Genomic DNA, 18,878 nt, shown 5'->3' with positions numbered 1-18,878 from the left:
AGTAGGGGCTGCTGCCCCACGTAGCAGCCCTGACCAGTGTCTAATGCTTACAGGGGGAGGATTCACTGTTATCCCAGGGTGGCCAAGCTGTCCAAAGGACTGAGCTCCAACAGTGGCCTTCTGTAGGCTGTACAGAAGGAAAGAGCAGAGTCAGACTTTTGGCTGGATACTGCCTTTTAACTGCCAGATACCTTCTAAATTAGAAAGAAGGTTTTGAATTCTTGTTTCTGTATTTGCCTCTGACAACAACTTTCTGATCACATTGGCAAAAGGAAAACTGGTGCAGCTATGACAAACCTGATTTTAAGTGCTATTCCCATGATCTGGGTAGTTTTCCTCTGGCAAGCCTTTCACATTTAATAGATACTGTTAAGGCTAATGCTTCTTTTGGTGTCACTCTGTCACTTTGCTAATGCTGGTTCCTTTTTCCAGTAGTTTTCTTTTTCCTCTTTAAAAGGAAGGAAAATATGGCACGGGTTCACATTCACTGGAAAAACATTGTCCTTCTCCCTCTGGCACCCTCCCTGCCATGACCATGGTGACCCTCCTGCAGTGTCAGGGATAAAGCTGTCAGTGTCCTGTGAGGCAACGGGGAGCCAAGGAAAAGGTTCTTCCACTGCTGGCAGTCCCATCACGTGGCACAAGGCTTAAAGACACGACATGCCTCAATAGCTTTTTTCAGGTGTGTTTTCTCACGAAATTCTTTTGCAGCAAAATAGTAGAAGATGGCATCCAGGCAGCAGTTCAGGTTGGCAAATATCATAGACACTTGAATGAAGAGGCTGATGGTTTGTTTCAGGCTGCAGTCCACTATCACGTGCTGCCTCACCAGGCACTGGAGGCAGATCGCCAGGTGAACAGGTGTGAAGCACACCAAAAACACCACAAGGTTGACGATAATTACTCGCAGGGAGCCACTGCCTTCTACCTTCTTTTTGGCTTGGCTTTTGTGATTCAGAAGAATCCAGATGTTTTGAGCAGAGCAGAAAACCATCACTGCAAGTGGGATCAAAAATCCAAATATTTCCACAGAAACAATGAGTGGGACGCTCCACGCCTTTTCTGACATGTTGTGAAAGCACGTGAAAGGATCTTTCTTGTGAAACACATACATTGGGCTGCTGCAAATCCAAGCTACTGCCCAGACAACACAGCAAATCAAGACAGCCCACGTGGGGGATTGGTTAGCTCGACCTTCAAAGGGATGCCTTATGCAGATGTATCTGTCAACAGTGATGCAGACAATGATGAAGATGCTGACATACGTGTTGACGAAGTAAAGAGCCTGTATGAACGAGCACAGGAGCCCAGGTGCTTCTGTGACAGAGTAGTACAACTTCAGTGGGAGCGACAGAAGCAGCAGGACATCCGCAAGTGCGAGATTGATCATGTAAACTGAGGTTTTGGTCTGTTTCTTCCAAAAGCAGCAGAACACAGAGAGGGCCAGGGCATTGAGAACCAGCCCAAGAATGAAGGTGGGGATGGAAATCCCCAGCTGCAGAGTCTTTGCCAAGCTGTCGACGGCTGTAAAATCACATTCCCTGCTGCTGTTGGTCATTTCTCCCCTAAAATGACAGAGAGAGCAGGTTGGAAATGTGTCAGGCTCCTGGTAATGCCTTGACAATCCAGATCAAGATACTTTCATACACAGTTCTGGGCTTCTTTTGGTTTTGAGCTACACTCTTGGTCAGCCTTTGGCTATTGTGGAAAGCGAAACCTCATTTCAAGCGCAGAGCTTTCTATTTCCATTTTGAGTGGCTTGATCTCTTATAAAGGAGTCTGATTCTCGATGGCAAGTAGTCAGTGTCCACTCACTACCACGCCCTGTAATATAATCCCATTGAGATAGTGAAGAGACTGACCCATTCAAACATACATACTCAAAAACTCTAGAGTACTATCTCTCTCTAGTAACTTGTACATTTGTTGGAACTTCCCTAACACTTATGTTTGGTTCTGTTGCTACACAGAGATTAATTAAATTATGTTTCTATATTAAGGCATGTCAATCTGATAGCTGGGATTTTACTCTTATATCAATGATTCCCTGCATCAGTAGTTTCTGCTGATTGCTTTTACTACACCCACATTTACAAGATATTTTAATTTCATATACTGCTTATATCCAATGCAGTATTTTTAAAGGTCAGATCTTTTATCTAGGTGTAAAATGAGTAAGAGTGTTTTCTCACTTGTGTTTAACTTTCAGCACTGTTTCAATTTGGGGTTTGCAAGTACTTCAGATTTTAACTGATTATCTAGGATAATCCAGCAAAGATTAGCAAATGCAAGGGATGACATCTTCATAATACAGCTCTTAATAAAGTATAATTTGTGTGGAATTAAGTGTTACTGCTGTTCTTAAAAATATACAAATGCTTTAACAAACTAAGCCTTAAAAGTGCTTTTTTATAACCTCTCTAAATCAAAATCACAAAAAATCCTAATAAAGGTGAACAAAATTGGTAGTTAAAGTTCCCAGTCCAGCTCAGCCAATCAAGTTGTTAAAAAAAATTTTAGGAGTAAGTGAAGATGTTTTAAGAATAATTTGATCAGGAGGAGAATCTCTGCTTTGGAGGACAAAAAGTGACAGGTAGCTCTTAAGCAATGCCAAATGGAGCTGAACTTTGCTAGAGAAACCAAAAACCAATTAGTGAAAGATTTTTTTGTCCGCATGGCTAAAAAAAAAAATAAATGACAAAACAGAGAGATAGAGAGATGGGGAATAAGTAGTTCTGCTAAACATTAAATGAGGAGATAGCCTTGTATTTTGCCAAGTCTAATACCACTACTTTTCATAGGAATCCTGATTTTGTGCTGGAGGTCAGAGGTGGGATGACCTGGGGGAACCAGTGAGTGACAATGGAAATTACTGTGTCTGAACACAGAATGCACTCAGGGCTTAACATGCTCGTATTAGTGAAACAGTTTGTTTCCAGCTCAGACTACAGAAAGAATAGGCAGATAATGCTGAAAGTTCAACTCAGTAACTGTTATAAAGTATGTAAGTTATCAGTGTAGCTGGAAAGGGATTAATCTAGTCCATCTGTTGAAGGAAAGAGTGTCAAATGTGATTAAAGCAATTCTATAGCTGTTGAGTCTAAGCTTCACACAGATTTTTAAAGAAAACTGCTAAATAAGTCTCTGACAGTTCTTACCAGACCATTATCTTCTTTGATGAAGTATCTGCTTTTTCACATAAGGAAAAGGCTGAAGATTTTAGGCACTTGCATTGCAGCAAAGTACTAGAAACAACTAAATAGCACTTGAAAAAAGAGGGGTTAGAACAAGGGCTGTTAAGCAGGTGGTGAAATGGTTACATGAAAGCTGATGAGGACTACAAACAGAGTGGATGGAGGTTCCTAAGGGGATGCACAAATTCACCAAGGCTATTCCTTGGCTGTGTTTCCCCCAGTGAGCCCATTGTGGAGTGAGGGTGACCTGTGAGGAGGTGCTGTTGGTCAGGGGCTGGATACAACAGCCACCTGCAGAGAACTGGGCTGAGCCTCGTGAGTTGGGCTGTCACAGCTCTGTTGAACTTAGGAAACAGCAAAAGGAAATCTGGATGTTATCAGTGGATTTACCTGTCAGAAATGAGAACAAAAAGAAAACATCCGTTTGGTCATCAAGATGAGGCGGAATCAGTCCCTTTGAGCCAGAAATGCGTGGCGGTCACTTAGAAAATCACGTGTTTGGTGGTGCGTGACAGGTGAGAAAAATTACAGTAACCATGGAGCTGCACTGGTGCCATGTGTACAGGGATTATTGTAGGCAGGTGCTGCTGTCACTGGAGGGCAGGACAGGTAAGGGGACATGGGAAAATTGTGGTGTTGTGTGAGCATGGGTGCCCTGTGATCAAGAGCATACATCTAGCTGGGGGAAATCAGATTACATTAAACAGTACATAAAGTGCTGGATTAACAAGTTTTGTCACTTCCACAAAATAAATATATCAGAAAATTGTGCATGTTGTCTCTTCAAGTCTGACATTTGGTTCTACTTTTATCAAATTTCCAGTTCACTGTGTGCTTTTCCTTTTGAATTCATTAGTACCAAAGTACGTATAGCGTTACTCCAGAAAATGATTGATTTAAAGAAAATGTTAGCCAGCCTTTAAATTGGTAATTTCAATAATAGAGTGTCTGATTGTCAAAACCATAATGTTTTTTATTATTTTACCCTCTCAAATTCAAATTTCATATCTTGAGTAATCCAAAGGAACTCAATCAGACCAGACCAAGTAATATTTTTGCTCAAAGTTATTTGGAGTTTCATTTCCATTGACAAATAACCTTGCAGTCATTTAATAAGCGTCATCCTCACTGTGTTATCCAAATTATTAATAAAAATACTGATACTCATCCTGAAAGATACTGAACTGTACCAGAGACATCTTTCCTGTATGGTAGACACTGATTAGTATCTCAGTGGGTACTCACTAATCATATAGAGGTTTCATACAGATCATGTTTCCTTTGTCTGCCTATGAGAATTTCTTTAGAGATAGTGTGTGAAGCCTGTTTCCCCCTCCTACACCCCATCCCCCAGTGCTGCCAGTTTGTCACAGAGGAAGTCAAATTACTTCTATTTCAGTCATTCTCAGATTAATCTGTGCAGATTTTTACTTACCACTTCTGTGTGCTTGCAAACAGATTCTGTGGTGGGTGATTCCAACGTTTTTTCAAATATTAAAGCCGGGTTTAGTGACCCACCATTTCCCAACTCCACCCTTTCCACCTTCTTAAGAAACAGGTACCATGTTTGCTCTTTTTCAGTCTTCCAGGGAAAATTTCCCTGTCCTCCACGAGTTTTCTGAAGGAATCTGCTGTGGCTTTAGGATTGTTTCAGTCAACTTCTAAAAGCCAAAAGATAACATAAGAACCTGTAATTAACAGTACTTGAGACAGTGTGTCTTAGCTGGTTCAGCCTCTGCGTCATCGCTGCACCATTTGTTCTCAGTTTCTCCTACTGAGGATTTTCCACTTCCTATGAACTAGTTAAAAGTTAATTTGGTGTACCCATAGCAGGAGCTTGGGGTTTAGTGAGCAGGAAAGGTGTGCTGGCGTAGGAAATGAACAGCAAGGTTTTACAGTATTATGTTCACTGGGTTTTTTACAGCACAGAGGAATCCATTAATGGTTTCCTCTTTGTAGCTTGGATCCGAGTTCGTCTGCTCTAGTTGGGATTCACACAAATCTGTATGGGAGCACAGATTTGGGATGGCAGATTAAGAGTATCCTTACTCATGAAAGCTTCATTAGCAAAAACATCCCTCGTTTACATCTATTTTCTAGAATATTATTCATGTTAGATATAAGTTATTCTCTTGTTGGATGTACTAGAAAAGAATAAAATGTCTCAGTGCAATGATGAGCAGCAGATCCCACACCTGCCATATATTCCATCTGTAGTTGGATAACTTCTTGCCATTTTTTTTCTAAATATTTTGATTGCAACAGAATAGATTTATACTCATTACTAAAGTAGAAATCTTTCTTCGCTTAGTAAAGCAAGACTAGATGTTTGATCTTATTGTTTGACTTTGTAAGTAATAATCACCAAACTAGCTTAAAAATAGCGTCTACAATCAACACTGCTATTAAACTATTGGAAAAATAAAAGTTAATAGTTAAAATATGAATTACTCTACCTGAACCCCAGGAAGCAGAGCAGCATTTCTTCAGTTCAGGTTGTTCTATAGAGCACGAGAGCGTTCACTTACAGACCATGCCTTACATGTATTCTTCTAAGTGGCATAACCAACCACATCCTTCTTTTCTTCTCTTTTTTTTTTTTTTTCCTGTTTTAAAAAGCACTCTGTGCTTATTTATACAGACAAGAGAAGGTGGGAAAAGCATAAAGATTTGAATCGTCAGCTGTTTCCAGCCACTAGTCAAATTAGGGTGGGGAGCAGTTTGTCTCTGAAGTCAGGGGTTTTGGCCTGGTCTTTACCTGGTGTGACTCAGCTGAGAGCTTTTATGAGGTTGTGGCAGCTACCTCCAAATTTCCAGTTATTCCTTGAGCTAGAGGGGAGATGGCAGGGTGGAAATTTATAGGAGAGCTTATAATAAAAATAGTGTTTCTTGCCCCAGTTTCTGCTCCATTTGCATACTGGAGATCAGTAGTTTAGCATTCAGAGGCTTCTGAAAGATACAGCTACTTACACACATGCAGCTGTTTAACTATTTAAAGGGCAAGTGCCAGTTTTAGACAGTTCAGGTGTGTGAGTCATTAATGCAAGTTGGCAAACAAATGTTTATCCGTGAGAAAAGTGAGGTATATGGAGCACTAAAGTAGTGCCTTCTATGTCAGTCACTTGGTAACCAAAACACATTTTTCTTTAAATGAGTTTTCAGGGCTTTCCTATCAATTACTTTTTCCTGAAGCTCTTCCCCTGCTCTGGGAGGAGTGTGCAATGTACACCTTTTGGAAATGTGGATGTTTGGTGTTATATAAAATGAAGTAATGTACTGAGAAAAACCTAATACCTGTTTGATGACAGTGTGATAGTCTCATACACTGTAATTTTATCTCCAAGCAACAAAACCAGCAGAAGAATAAAACCTTAAGCAAGGGCTCATCTGTGTGTGTCATGTGGACACTTCACATGAATGAGCGCAAATTCTCTGGCTAAAGTGTGAGACTCATTTGCTAGTGCTGACAGCCTCTCTTCTGACTTGTGGACTGCCCTTTTGCCTTCCACACTTGCAACCCTTTTCAGAAAAATACAGGAGAAAAAAAAAAAAACAGCTCTTAAGTGACATTTTTCAAATTGCAGCCCGGGTTTGGAAGTAATTTTGTCTTTCTGCAGAAAAAGTAGCAGCAGCATTTGTACCACAGGACTTGGAGAAGAAAAAAACTTTCAGTTTTAGATGAGACAGGAAGAAAATTGTTTGGGTTCTGCTTTTTTATCTTTTTTTTTTTTTTTTTCAAATCACAAATTTTGGGTAAACCTCCTAAGAAAATTGCGTGGCAAAGGAATTGAAGACAATATGATTCATAGCATTTGAGAAACGCATTCTGGAACTGGGAGGTTTCAAGGGCTTTTAAACTTCTGTCTTCTCAGAGCTGTGGCCTAGCTACAAGTCTCAGCAATACACTGAAATGGGTCTAGACTCACAAAGAAATCTAAGAGTACAACTAAATATTAGCAGAAAACAAATACTCTGCAACTCTGTGTGACTTTTGAACATGTCACGTTGCAGCTGAAATGGGGTTGCTTCTTTAATCCTCTCACCACAGGCATAATCCAGATTTAGCTTAAAAATGAATTTTAATACTCTGTGCTGCCTTCACTCCCAGCAGTAGGTTCATCTCTTGTGGCTCTATGAACTTCCCACTTAGTAACACTTGATGCATCAGCGCTAGACAAAAAAAATCAGCGTTTCTGCACACATCAACCACAGTTGCTAAGTTGGCAATTTGCTTGTGATACGTATGGCCTCGTTGCTTGTAGGTGAGTATGCAGTTTGTTGGTGTGCACATAAGTCATCTTTTTGCAGGTTGGTCTTTTTGGCTTAAATTAGGACAACTTTTATCTGAGCATGTTTAATGAGGGCAACGTACGAATGACTCTGTCCCAGGTTTGCAGATAAATTACTGGCTGAGAAATTAGGACTTGTTTCTCCCTGTCTTTGGTGGTGGCTTTTGTAGATTCTCAGATGCTATACATGAATATGCTCAGCAGGAATTATTTCAGTGAGTCCTTTGTGCCTTCATCAGCCAGCACTGCTGCTTGATAAATGCTGTATTTCAGGGACCCAGGTGGCTGCACGCCTCTGAGGTTTTCAATGGGAAGGAGAAGGGCTTTGTTTATTTCAGGGGTTTTTTTTAATTAACCATTAAAATGAGCTGGATGTTTATTGTGTGTGCTGCCTAGAGACAGCAATCTTAACAACCTTGTCCATTTCCCAGTGTTGTGTTCCAGATAGCAAACAAATAGTGGCTGGTGGAACCAGAATCAAACCGAGCAACTAAAAGGAAGTGTCTGAGCAAAAAACTTAGAAATACAACCAACCAACCAAAAAACCTTACTCATCTTTGCCATAAGCATTATAAAGGTTGATGAGCTTTCTCCATCTTTTATCCTCTAGGTGTCCTAAATGCTGCTGTTGCTACGTCGGGCACCACCAGACAGGACTTACCGTTTTCAAAGAATCAAAACCTGTTTCAGAGGAAATGTTCATACTGTGCAAAGCCACATTCATTTGCATTACATTAGCATGAATTCTGCTGCTGTTCTTTTAAAGTGGAAAATATATCAAAGCGGTTTTGCAGTCCAGCTTTCACAAATGTCCAAATCATGTGTTTGCTTGTATTTAATCACCAGATAGAATAAATCAGGTCTCAAATCCGGGATTAGGATGTTCAAGTGCAAATGAATCAAAATTCAAAGGTAGAGTCCAGTGTGGTGCTGTGCCTCTATGAATGACTGTGTGACTTGTTCTCTCAGACAGCTATTAAATGTAGTCTTAGGTAACATGACTTAATCATCCAGAGCAAAAGGACTCTGGAAAAAACATTGCTCAGTAGAAAGCTAGGAGGTGAGTGACAAACTGCCTTTATCCAGCACTCTTTAGAAGGACAAAGTGGGAAAACAGGAAGCTTATCAGCCCTGATCCGAGTCTAAGGTGTCTTCCATGTTGTGCTGTGACTGGTTTCTGATATTTTTGTGTTTTTAAAGCTTTTAAAAACTGGATGGCCAAAGTGAGTTAAGCTAACAAGTTGTCTTGTTACTGAACAGGCTACGACAGCTTGTCACCCCAAAAGGGATTGGCCTCCTCCTCTTCAGAAGGGAGATGGTCAGAAGGGAGATGCTGGTCAGAAGGGAGATACTGAGGACTTGATCTAACTCCAGCTGAGCAGCAGAAAAATTCTGGAAAGGAAGACTCCACAAAGAGCTCATGATGTTGTCACCTACGTCACATGTAGTGCAATACATCTTTCTGCCTAAAGAACAGGTAAAGAACAAGCTTAATTTTCATTGGTGACTTAAAAATTTTTGTTTGTGCTTGAGCTGGAATACAGCATTTTCTTTGTCTGGAGGCCTTTTGCTTCACACAAGTGCTCTTTGAGTTGCTCAGTACTCTCTTTCTCATCTTCATAAGCACTCAAAGCCTGGTGTACAGCGAGCTATCTCAATTGCACAGCTGAGAACTTTGGATGGCTAAGGAGTTGTGTTTTTCTCATGTAGCCAGTTTTTTGAATTCAGAAGACTGCAAAACTGGAAATGAGAAAACCTGGGAACTGCTGTATTTTATAGGGACCAGGTACACTCAGCCTCTTCAATATAAGGCAGAGACCTCTAAAGACATCCCAGGACAGGGCAAAAAAATGTAGTTTTTCTTGGAGTTGGCCAGCTATGAGGGTAGATTTGTTTCTGACTGCATTTGAGAAACCATACAAAGGTGTGTCAGGGCTGAATGCTAAGAGGAAGGGAACGGGACAGTCTAGTGAGCAGCCAGTCTCACACTAATATGGTTGAGTGAGCAAAACCATGGGAGCAATATTTTTAAGTACAGCATATCTTCATCTGTTTCTGACTCAGAAAGTTACCATCGGAACACCAAGCATGCAGGGTGCCATACCCACAGTCTACAGCTGAGCTCAAATTATCTAATTTTCCATAGTTCAACTTGGTCTTGCAGAGCCAAAAAGGCCAGTTAGACAAGGCCAGTGCCAGCCAGGTGCCAGTGAGGACATGTGCTTCCTGGCCAGTCCATTCCTCCTCTGGGCAGGGACAGAATAAGTTTGTGTGTGTCCAGAAGCAATTCTGGTCATGGGAGTGCCAAGAGACTACAATTTTTTCTTGTGTATTTGTAGGAAGAAGCTGACAGTCAAGCTGTAAGTTCAGCTTTAGTGAAACTGTGTAAGAATAGACCCTGCACTCATGTGCAGTCTGCTCCACGAGGTTCAGCAGCACACCCACCTTTGCCAGCTGGCCAGTCGGGAGGGTTTGTGCTTGCTCAGCAGAGCTGGGCTGGTGCTGGTGAAGCACCAGCAGCAATTGCCATCCACTGAGTTGCATGCAATCCTTAGGAGTTGTTTCCATGGGTCACATACAGATTGTATCGCTTGAGGAGCCCCCGGGAAAGAGAAAAATGTGAAGCTGCTGTGTCAATCTCTTAAAACAGAGAAATACTTTTGTTTAATGGAGATGCCTTGCTCACTGAGCCGTGGCACTACCAAGGGAAATGGTAAGTGTGCACAAAACCAAGGCTTCGAATGAAACTGCCTGCTAATTTCACAATCAACCAGTAAAAGGAACTAATAGTTAGGAGCAGTGAGGATATAAACCCAGCACCTGTGCAGAAGACCCCATGGCTCCTAGCAGGCCTCTTGAGCATTCAGTCTTCTGTGGGAGCAGTGAAACAAGATATTTATCTGCTTAGTCTTACCATTTGAGTGCCACTGTGTGGTTATTGCACACTATTCTTTTTTCCTGACACAGGCAGTGATCAGATCAGTGTCATGTAATGCTTGCCCATCTACACCATATAACATAAGCATTGATAAATAACGTATCTAGATTTTTCTTTTCCATAGAAAAACATTTTCTTCTCAGCCTTTGCATTGCATTAGGTAACAAAACATAAAATGAAAATTATTCTCTTTGCATTTTCATTCTTCTATGCATTACCTGAGCACTGCTGACTGGATCATCACTACAAGACAGCAGCCGTCCCTGCAGCCTGGCACAGATGGATGCCAGTGCAGGAAAGCAGCAGCAGCTGCACTGCACACTTATGCCCTGCACAGTCATTCATAAACCTTCCCACAGACAGCCCTGCACAAAGGGGAAGGAGCTGCCTCATCTGCAGGGCTTATGTGCTCTTGATGCTACAACTTTCTGAAAAACTCATTTCTGTTGATTGGCTTGTTCTGAAAAGGAGATGAGTTGTGTGGACATGACATTTTTTCTATTTCCTTTAACTTTTCCTCATCCACCTCTCCTCAGTGTAGGGATTGGCTTGGTTTTCCTTGTGGTTCCTGCAGGCTATATATAGCATGAATTCCTCCATCAGAGCACAGAAGGGTGCAGTTATCAATGCAGACTCTTCAGCCTGTGTCGTCTCATCTTGGATCATCTTAGATCTCCGAGGGTATGAGAACTGCTGTAAACCTCACTGCTGCCATAAGAGTGTCCAGACAGGTCCCAGGGCACCAAAGTTCCAACTTGAACCATTAACTGACTTATCGTGGAGATGCAGTGAGTGCTGCAGGGAAACAGAAAGTGCCCAGGGAGAGCTCATCAGATAGACAGGAAAGAAAAGTTTAGGACGATGCTTGTAGGGATCCCTACATTTACTTCAGAGTCACAGTTCCGAGTGTCTGTCAGTGCTGGTAGAGGAACTGCTTCCCAACAGTGCCATCTTTGGGTAGTTTGTGAGCTGGACAAGAGGCATCAAGGTGGAACTTGACTTTTCCTTTATTTGATGCTCTCTCTCCCCACATATTAAAAAATATGTGTGTATATATTTGTGTGCACATCAATATCATAAATAATTATTAACAGCAATTATGTTGCACATGTGGGTTGCATGCACACTTATTTTTATGAGCTTCCTTTTGCTCCCATCTCTCCTAATGTCTTGGCCAATCCCTTTTAATTTTAGTAAGATAGCCAGCCTTTGAGAGAGAGAGCTCAGTTTTATGCTGCTGAAAAAAATGTCCCTTTGTGAAGGCATGGCATTCTCTATTCTCCTTTGGAAATGACAACTGAGAAAACTTCCTTATGCATTCCATTGCAGAAGTGGTCCTTGCCTTGAAGAGAATTGGCCATCCTTGTATATGGCATCTGGAGAGGACAGTAATGGGGCTAAGTTGTAGCTTGTTGCTTCTATGCATATAGGTTATCTGCCCTTTCTATCCACATATGATTAGTATTTAAAATATAACCCATTTATCTTGGTCTCAGGGTCTTGGATGCTCCAGAAGGGGGAACAAGGTGGGGATACTGCAATGTGCCACCAGCCAAGCTGGCTCCTAAGGGAGAAAGGCACTCTGGCTTATTTCTCTAAGAATAGGAGTTCATCCTGCTTTGTACACAGAGAGGTTGTAGGATTTGAGCTTAACAGTGACTGATCCTTCCTTAGTCTGAGTCAATAGGGTTGTCTTTGTTCTGGCTGCCTGGCATAGCCCAGTGTCTTTACACACAAATTAGAATGACTGCATGGCTTTGGAAACAAAAACTGCACTTCATTTATGTATAATCATGCTATTTACATTGACAGCCTTCTAGTTTTGCACTTCAAACCAAGTCCTAGAGATTTATTTGAAATGCTGGAAAGGTCCCTTCCCTTTAGCACAGGTGCATTCCTATAAATAGCCTGTAGGGGAAAGCAACATAACATGAAAGGCTTCAAGAAAGCAATTTGCAGGAAAGTGAGAAACCTCAAACAGATGAAAACCTCTCAAATGAACTAAAGTTACAGTGGCAGAAACTATCATGTAATCAGGTGCAGACTTCTTAAAAAAAAAAAAAAAGATTTAAAAAAAAGCTAAGTTTTCAGGAAAAAAAGTCCTAAGGGGTGGAAGTTTTGGCAAGTAACCTTGCCATGTTACTGAAATGTCAGCCTGGGATGACAACTTTTGAATTTCGGTGGACACAACTCCGAAAGACCCAACAATTTTCTGAAGCCCAGAGTGGTCTGGCCTGCCTGCAGAGGTAGGGAATGTGTACGTCTGTCTCTTTTTGTGGCAGCCAGGATGGTCTTCACTTTAAAAATACACTTTTATCACTTTGCATCCAGCTAGAGGTATATTACCCTGTGCAAGTGTTCTGCCAATTTGTTTGCCCCTTCCCTCCCCCAGGAATTGTACAAGTTGCCAAGAAATTTGTGAAGGTAGGTTATCGTGTAGGAATTTAATTGTATTGTTGCCTTGAATTCTTGTGCTTTTGGACTCCTCCCTGTCCCCAGGAACTATCTGACATTTATGCACAGAGTGTGACCTGTTTTGTTCCTTGCAGAAGGGCTTTAGCTGTGATGTAGGGCTTAAATTTCCTAGGCCAGAGGAAAACATTCCTTTGCAAAGCCTTTCACTGAGCCTTAACATCCAATTGGGATTGTTCTGGAGCAACCAGGTAAACACTGGCAACCAGCCAGATGTCTGGATATTTCTCCAATTCCACATGAAATTTGCAATATTCCTCAAACAGCAAGACTTTGCCACCCCAGGTCACAGCCTGAGCATCATCTGCCAGCCTGAAAGAGCAAAGCTTCCCTGGAGGTGTCTTCAGCTGGTGAGAGACTTGCAGCCTGCCCATCAGAGTCTGGTCCCAACTAAGGCCTTTGCAACATCAATCAGGATGGGTGCTGGGAATCTTCCAAGAGTCAGTCCCACTGCTCCCACAGGATGAAGCTGCTGTCTACAGTGCTGCCAGAGAAGGGCAATGTGATGGAGCCCCAGAGCTCTGCTCAGGGCTGCGGTGAAGAGGGTACAGGGCCTCCACTGGTTCTGAACAGGAGAGGGCAGTTGTGGCCTGGGGAATATATTAATCAGTCACTAGTTTAAACGTGTTAAAGATGACTTGGCCATCTGTTTAGCTCTGACGGAGTCATCCTGTCATGCATGAGGTGTCACCTGAGTCACCTGACAGGTTCCCCCGGCTGTCTGGCTGTGACATTACACTGCCTCGGCAAAGCATGTTGTTCCTCATTGATCCATAAAAATGCCTTAAACAGAGGTTAATTCAAAACCAAACAGTGTTGCCTCTCAGCTTTGTTGTTCTGAAGCACAGCAGCAGCATTGCTTGTGCTTGCAAAGCTCACAGCTTGTAGAGCTGTAGCACCTGTCGCGTCCCTCTGATCTTGCACAGGGGTGGGGAGAAGCACCAGCTGTCACAGCTGGTGGGAGGGGATTTGCCTTCATGCTGCCTTCATAGTTCTCTGACAACTTACAGTCAAGAAACTGATGAAAAAGAACCAGAGTTTTTGCATGAGAAAGCAGGTGTATCTCCACATCTTCGGCAGGCCGTCTACTGAAAGGGACTAGAGTAATCCATAATGGTACAAAGAAAATGTCTGTAGTTTATGACTGTATGAACAGACTCTTTTAGAATTATATTTCCCTATATTATTATTAGTGTTATGAAAAGTGTTTCTCTGATCATGGTCACCTAACCTAAGACTTTATTTGAAATCCTAAATGTCAATTCCACTGTCCTGTAGAATGTCTCATTCCTGAAATAACTCAACTATTCATGTTATTCATATAACTCATGTATATAGTGTTGACAAGTTGAATAAATGGTTTGGAAAAGAATACAGTGAAACATAAAGACATATGCAAAGTTTTACACATAGGAATAGTTGTGAGTACAAATGTGAGATTTGGGTGAGCTTGACATGCTACATATCAGAAAAAAGAGGATCTGCATCTTAGAATAAATTGCAAATGGAGCAGGATGGGAAATGAAATGGAAGATTAGGCTGCTGTAGAAAAAAGTCAACATGATTATAGGATATCAGTTGTTTAAAGAGTTATAGAATAAATAGTTTGCTCTATCCACTGCAGATGGGAAAAGAAATAATGGATTTACACTACACTTGGAAATGCTCTGCCTGGAAATTTGAAGAAACCCTTTTAATGCTGAAGGTAGATGAAAACAGACATACCCCTTCCTGTGAAGTGTTATTATTCTTTTTACTTTAGATCTCTGAAGCAGAATGGGAATTCCCCACAAGGGAATATTTCCCCACTTTTGTTTTGCTTTTCTATTTGTTCCCTAACATCTAGTATTTTAGATGTGTTGTGAAACTGCACTTTTTTTGCATCTGAGCATAGTAACTCTGTCACTGGCCAGAGCCTTCCCTTTCTCCCCCAGGCCTAGGAAAGGGACTGTGTTTGGTGGTTTCTACCCCAGTTCTATTCTGACTGACTTTACCTGGCTGCTGCTGTGAGATTTCCTTCCTTTAAATTTTTGGACTTCTCTGGTTCTTCATCCATAATGAAAGTTGTGCTAATCAGGTCGTTTTCAGGGCACATCTGGACAATTGTTTTGTTTTTATCAGCAGCAGTACTGAGTGATCTCTCTTCTTTGCTTGCAAGTTCTAGGTAGCTTTTCATATATAAAGGAAGAATTTGCTATGATCTGTTTGATCTTACACTTTTTGTTCTATATGATTGATCATTTTTCCTTCCCTTCTAAGCTCTGCCTGATGTCCTGCTTGAGACTGTTTACCAGCCAAAGAAAGCCCTTCTGATGAGGTTTTTCTGTACCCTGGTACAAATTGCTGACAGACAGCTTTGATGGGCTCCTACCTCCTTTGCAGGGAAGATCTCCATCTCCCCTGCCTCCCAGAGACTGTGCCATGCTGGTTCCAGTTGCAGTGCACAGATCTTCTGACAAAGTGTGAGATGTACTAGTACCATTTCCACACATGGGAGGGGGGCCACTTGACAATGTTACCCTCTAGCATTAGGGTTCTACAGAGCCTCTGCCCCACGTGGGTTTTTTCCTTGGCTTTCTCCTTCAAGATGTGACGCTGCAACATCAGATCTTGACCAAAACAGAACTACAGGGTAGGCAGCAGAATATGTCAATCATATTTTTAGCATGGACAGCCTGTGAAATGGCAGTGTTAGGGTAACTGCATTGATCTCACACAATGATAAGCCCTGCTTCTTGGGACTGTTTCCCCTTTCTCAGACCTGTATGGAGCTGAGCCAGAGCAGATAAGGTGCCGGCAGGCTCTCTGTGCTATAGCCCTCTCCACACTCCTGCAGCACCAACACTGAAGGGACTGGCTCTGTGGCTCTGTGAAAGACACAAGGGAGGGCATGGCAAAGTTTCCCAGCTGCCTGCCACTGCTTCAGTGCTTGTGGAATCCCCTGGACACTACCAGGCAGTGCTGGCAATCGGAACAGCTCTGCTGCACCAAGGAAACAAAATCACAGAGACACGTCTCCAAAACCTGAAAGCAGCATCCAACTAACTCACTAAACTCCCCAGTATGTGTCCTTCAGCCCCCTGGAGCTCTGGGGACAACTGAGGTTTCAGGCCTGACCAAATGCCAACAAACAGCAAAATACTCTCTTATGCCAGTCTCTGCCTTCCCTGCGCAGGAAGGTCAAAAATTCTAGTTCTGATGGCTACTCGCTCACATAAAAGCAAGATCCTGAATTGCTTCGTAGGCTTTTCCTTGTGGGTTTATTTGAGGTTTTTTTTTCTCAAGCCTAAATTTTGACTGCAATTTCAATTTGGTCATTTGAACTTGAAGCAACAGTTACCATCTTTTTCTTTTAAGGGGCAGGACAGTTATATCTTGCTGAAATGTTAGCAAAATGCAGTGGTTCAGCCCTGCTGCTTGGAGCTGCTGAAGGACTATGGCTGCTGCATCATCGTTTGCCAGACTCTTGTGCTAGAAAATGGAAAATATTTGTGGATAACCGTGTCATTTTCCTCAGGGATTGCTATTCCAGTGCTGCATGGTGGCAGGTAGTTTGTTGTGGCCCAGGAATTGAAAACTCATCTGTTATATTAATGGGAGCACTCAGGGAGCTGAAGTTTTGTTCGGACTGAAGGAGGATCTAAGAAACCCATCATGAACTTGACATATAAGCAAGATAAAAATTTTTATCCAAGGTAGAACATACCTCTTCAGGGAATCAGAAAGTTCCTTGCTCATTTTGGGGCTGCACTGTTAAAGAACCTTCTGTGAGGCAGCTCTTATACTGCAGTAACTAAGTCTTCTCTCACAATCTCCAGTATAATTTGGCACTAATAATACTCCTGTGTATAATGGTAATAAATGAATAGTGACTTTAAAAGGCAGAATGATGGCCAAAGAATGTGCAACAATTAAATTTGTCACATACACACACAGCCCTTTATTTCTGCTTGCAGGGAAACACCAGTAATGCCAGAGCATTAAATAATACACCAAAGATGAAAATTGTGACATAAATTATCAGCTGAATGACCTGAGTAGTTTCATTCATTTTTATGCCACAGTTGCTCACTGCAGCTTCCATCTTGTTGGGCCACCTGCCAAAGTATTGACACAAAGCAGATAGATCTAACTTTGGGTGGGGGATAATTTCTGTGATGGGAATAGTAATTTCCTATGTTGTTTGGACAATGTCTGGACAAAGGTTTCAGACTGCTGTTTGCAGGAAGAGAAAGATGACAGTCTTCTGTAGGGGAAATAATTGTTAATTTTCACTTAGAAAGTTAATGGTCTCTAGGTTTAAATGAGCAGTACATGGGTTTGCAGTCCATGGAGGAAATTTTTGAGAGGTTTATTACTCAGAAGACACTGAAAGTGAGGGACCATGAAGCCAGCCAAAATCACCAGGAGGTGCCTGAAGCTGCCATACAATGATAGAAGACTATAATCAGAGCTGAAGTCAAGTCACTGAGGACAGAAGGGCAAAATTCAAGTTAACATCAGACCCTTTGGTGGGAGTTGCTCTGTTTTGCGGGTATGCCTATACCTACAATGACTGCACATACTATAGGTGGTTCCATACCCTCTGCCTCAGAACTTCAGCAGCAGAGTGACACTTAACATCTCGTGCACTGTACCTTGTTCATGCCATGACTTGACCTGTGGGTGGCTGTGACTCTTGCCTTTCTTTTGTTTTGGACCTCATACAGGTGGAGAACATAGAAGAAAATTCTGGAAATTCCTTGGCTGCAAAATAATAACAAAATGCATCCAAACAGCAGTTAACATTTGCTAAGCATGCAGAGATCTTAACAGAGGTGTTAACTGCTGACACCAGAGAAGAAGCTCCAGTAACATCCACTACGAACCGCACGATCATTGTAATGTAGAAAGGGGAGAAACATACAGTGAACACACACAAATTCACAGCAACAATGTGCACTGCCTTCTGGATTAATTTTGTCTCATGGGGGCTTGTGGCCATGTTCTTTTTGAGACATCTGATGATTTGTACTGAGCAAAAAATCACAATACCTAAGGGAATAAAATATCCAAAGATATTACCGAATAAAGAAAAATAGCTAGGGTCAAGATATCGCCTACGAAAGCAGAATCTTTCCCACCTATTCTGAAGTTTTAGATGGACGTTGGAATAAATTATGAGCATTATCCAAAGAAAGCCACAGATAGAAGCTGATTTCAGTGGGGATCGAAAAACCTTTGCTTTTAGAGGGAACTTGATTGCAATGTATCGATCAATTGCAATCAGGGTTATGATAAGGACGCTCATAGGCATATTTGTAAAATACATATTGCTTGTGGCAATACACAGCTGGTCTATGGGATGGTTGTATTTGGTAAAATACATTAAGAAAGGCAGGGAACAGAGCAGGAAACTATCCGCGACGATGAGGTTGATCATGTACACCTTGGTCTCAGTCCACCCCTTGAATTTGCAGCAGAAGACCCAGAAGGCAATTGCGTTCAGTGGGATCCCCAAAGCGAGCACTGGGATGTAGACAATCAGCTGAAGTAGTGTGATGCCACCCTGCAGCGCGTTATTTTCAGTGCTGTTGTTCATGCTGGGCCGTCTCTGCAAGGGAAGAGTGCAGGCATGAGGCTGAGCTCTGGACGGGTTCAGTGGCTCATCAGCACCGTCAGACCCTCGGCCATCAAAGTTACACTGGCACTCGCTGCCAGATAACAAAAACACACAGACAACCCTCTTGCAGGTATTGAGTGGTTAAGCCTGCCTCTCCTTCCCTCCAGGCCTCACTAACAGCCAAGAGTCTGCAAAGCAGAAGGATAATTTTTGTTGTCCCTTACCTTTGCTGCTGCTGTAGTTATCAGAGAGCCACTGCCTTTAGGGCAGCCCACAGCAGAGCTGGGCAACATTCCCCTTTTGCCCTCCGAGACCCTTACTTTGATACTGGAGCCACCCCATAGGTTTGCTCTGGGTCTTGCCAGGCCTGAGAACCTCCTCAG

General features: G+C 42.2%; 2 protein-coding genes across 2 annotated transcripts; both read right to left on the bottom strand.

The window, feature by feature from the left end:
- Nucleotides 1-631: 631 nt before the first annotated feature.
- On the bottom strand, nt 632-1,936 carry LOC113992242 (G-protein coupled receptor 55). Its single transcript, XM_027729356.2, has one exon. It carries the CDS (start codon nt 1,556-1,558, stop codon nt 632-634), a length of 927 nt encoding a protein of 308 aa, XP_027585157.1. The 5' UTR covers nt 1,559-1,936.
- A 15,599-nt stretch (nt 1,937-17,535) lies between these two features.
- On the bottom strand, nt 17,536-18,544 carry LOC113992211 (G-protein coupled receptor 35-like). The gene has a single exon (XM_027729297.2). The coding sequence runs from the start codon at nt 18,472-18,474 to the stop codon at nt 17,536-17,538; it is 939 nt and encodes a 312-aa protein (XP_027585098.1). The 5' UTR covers nt 18,475-18,544.
- Between the last annotated feature and the right edge of the window lie 334 nt (nt 18,545-18,878).

Source organism: Pipra filicauda, unplaced genomic scaffold (assembly GCF_003945595.2).
Source record: "Pipra filicauda isolate LSUMZ 115617 unplaced genomic scaffold, ASM394559v2 scaffold146_size1912638_pilon, whole genome shotgun sequence".
NCBI lineage: Eukaryota > Metazoa > Chordata > Aves > Passeriformes > Pipridae > Pipra > Pipra filicauda.
Note: the sequence above shows the minus strand (reverse complement) of the source record. Positions and strands in the feature narration are given on the sequence as shown.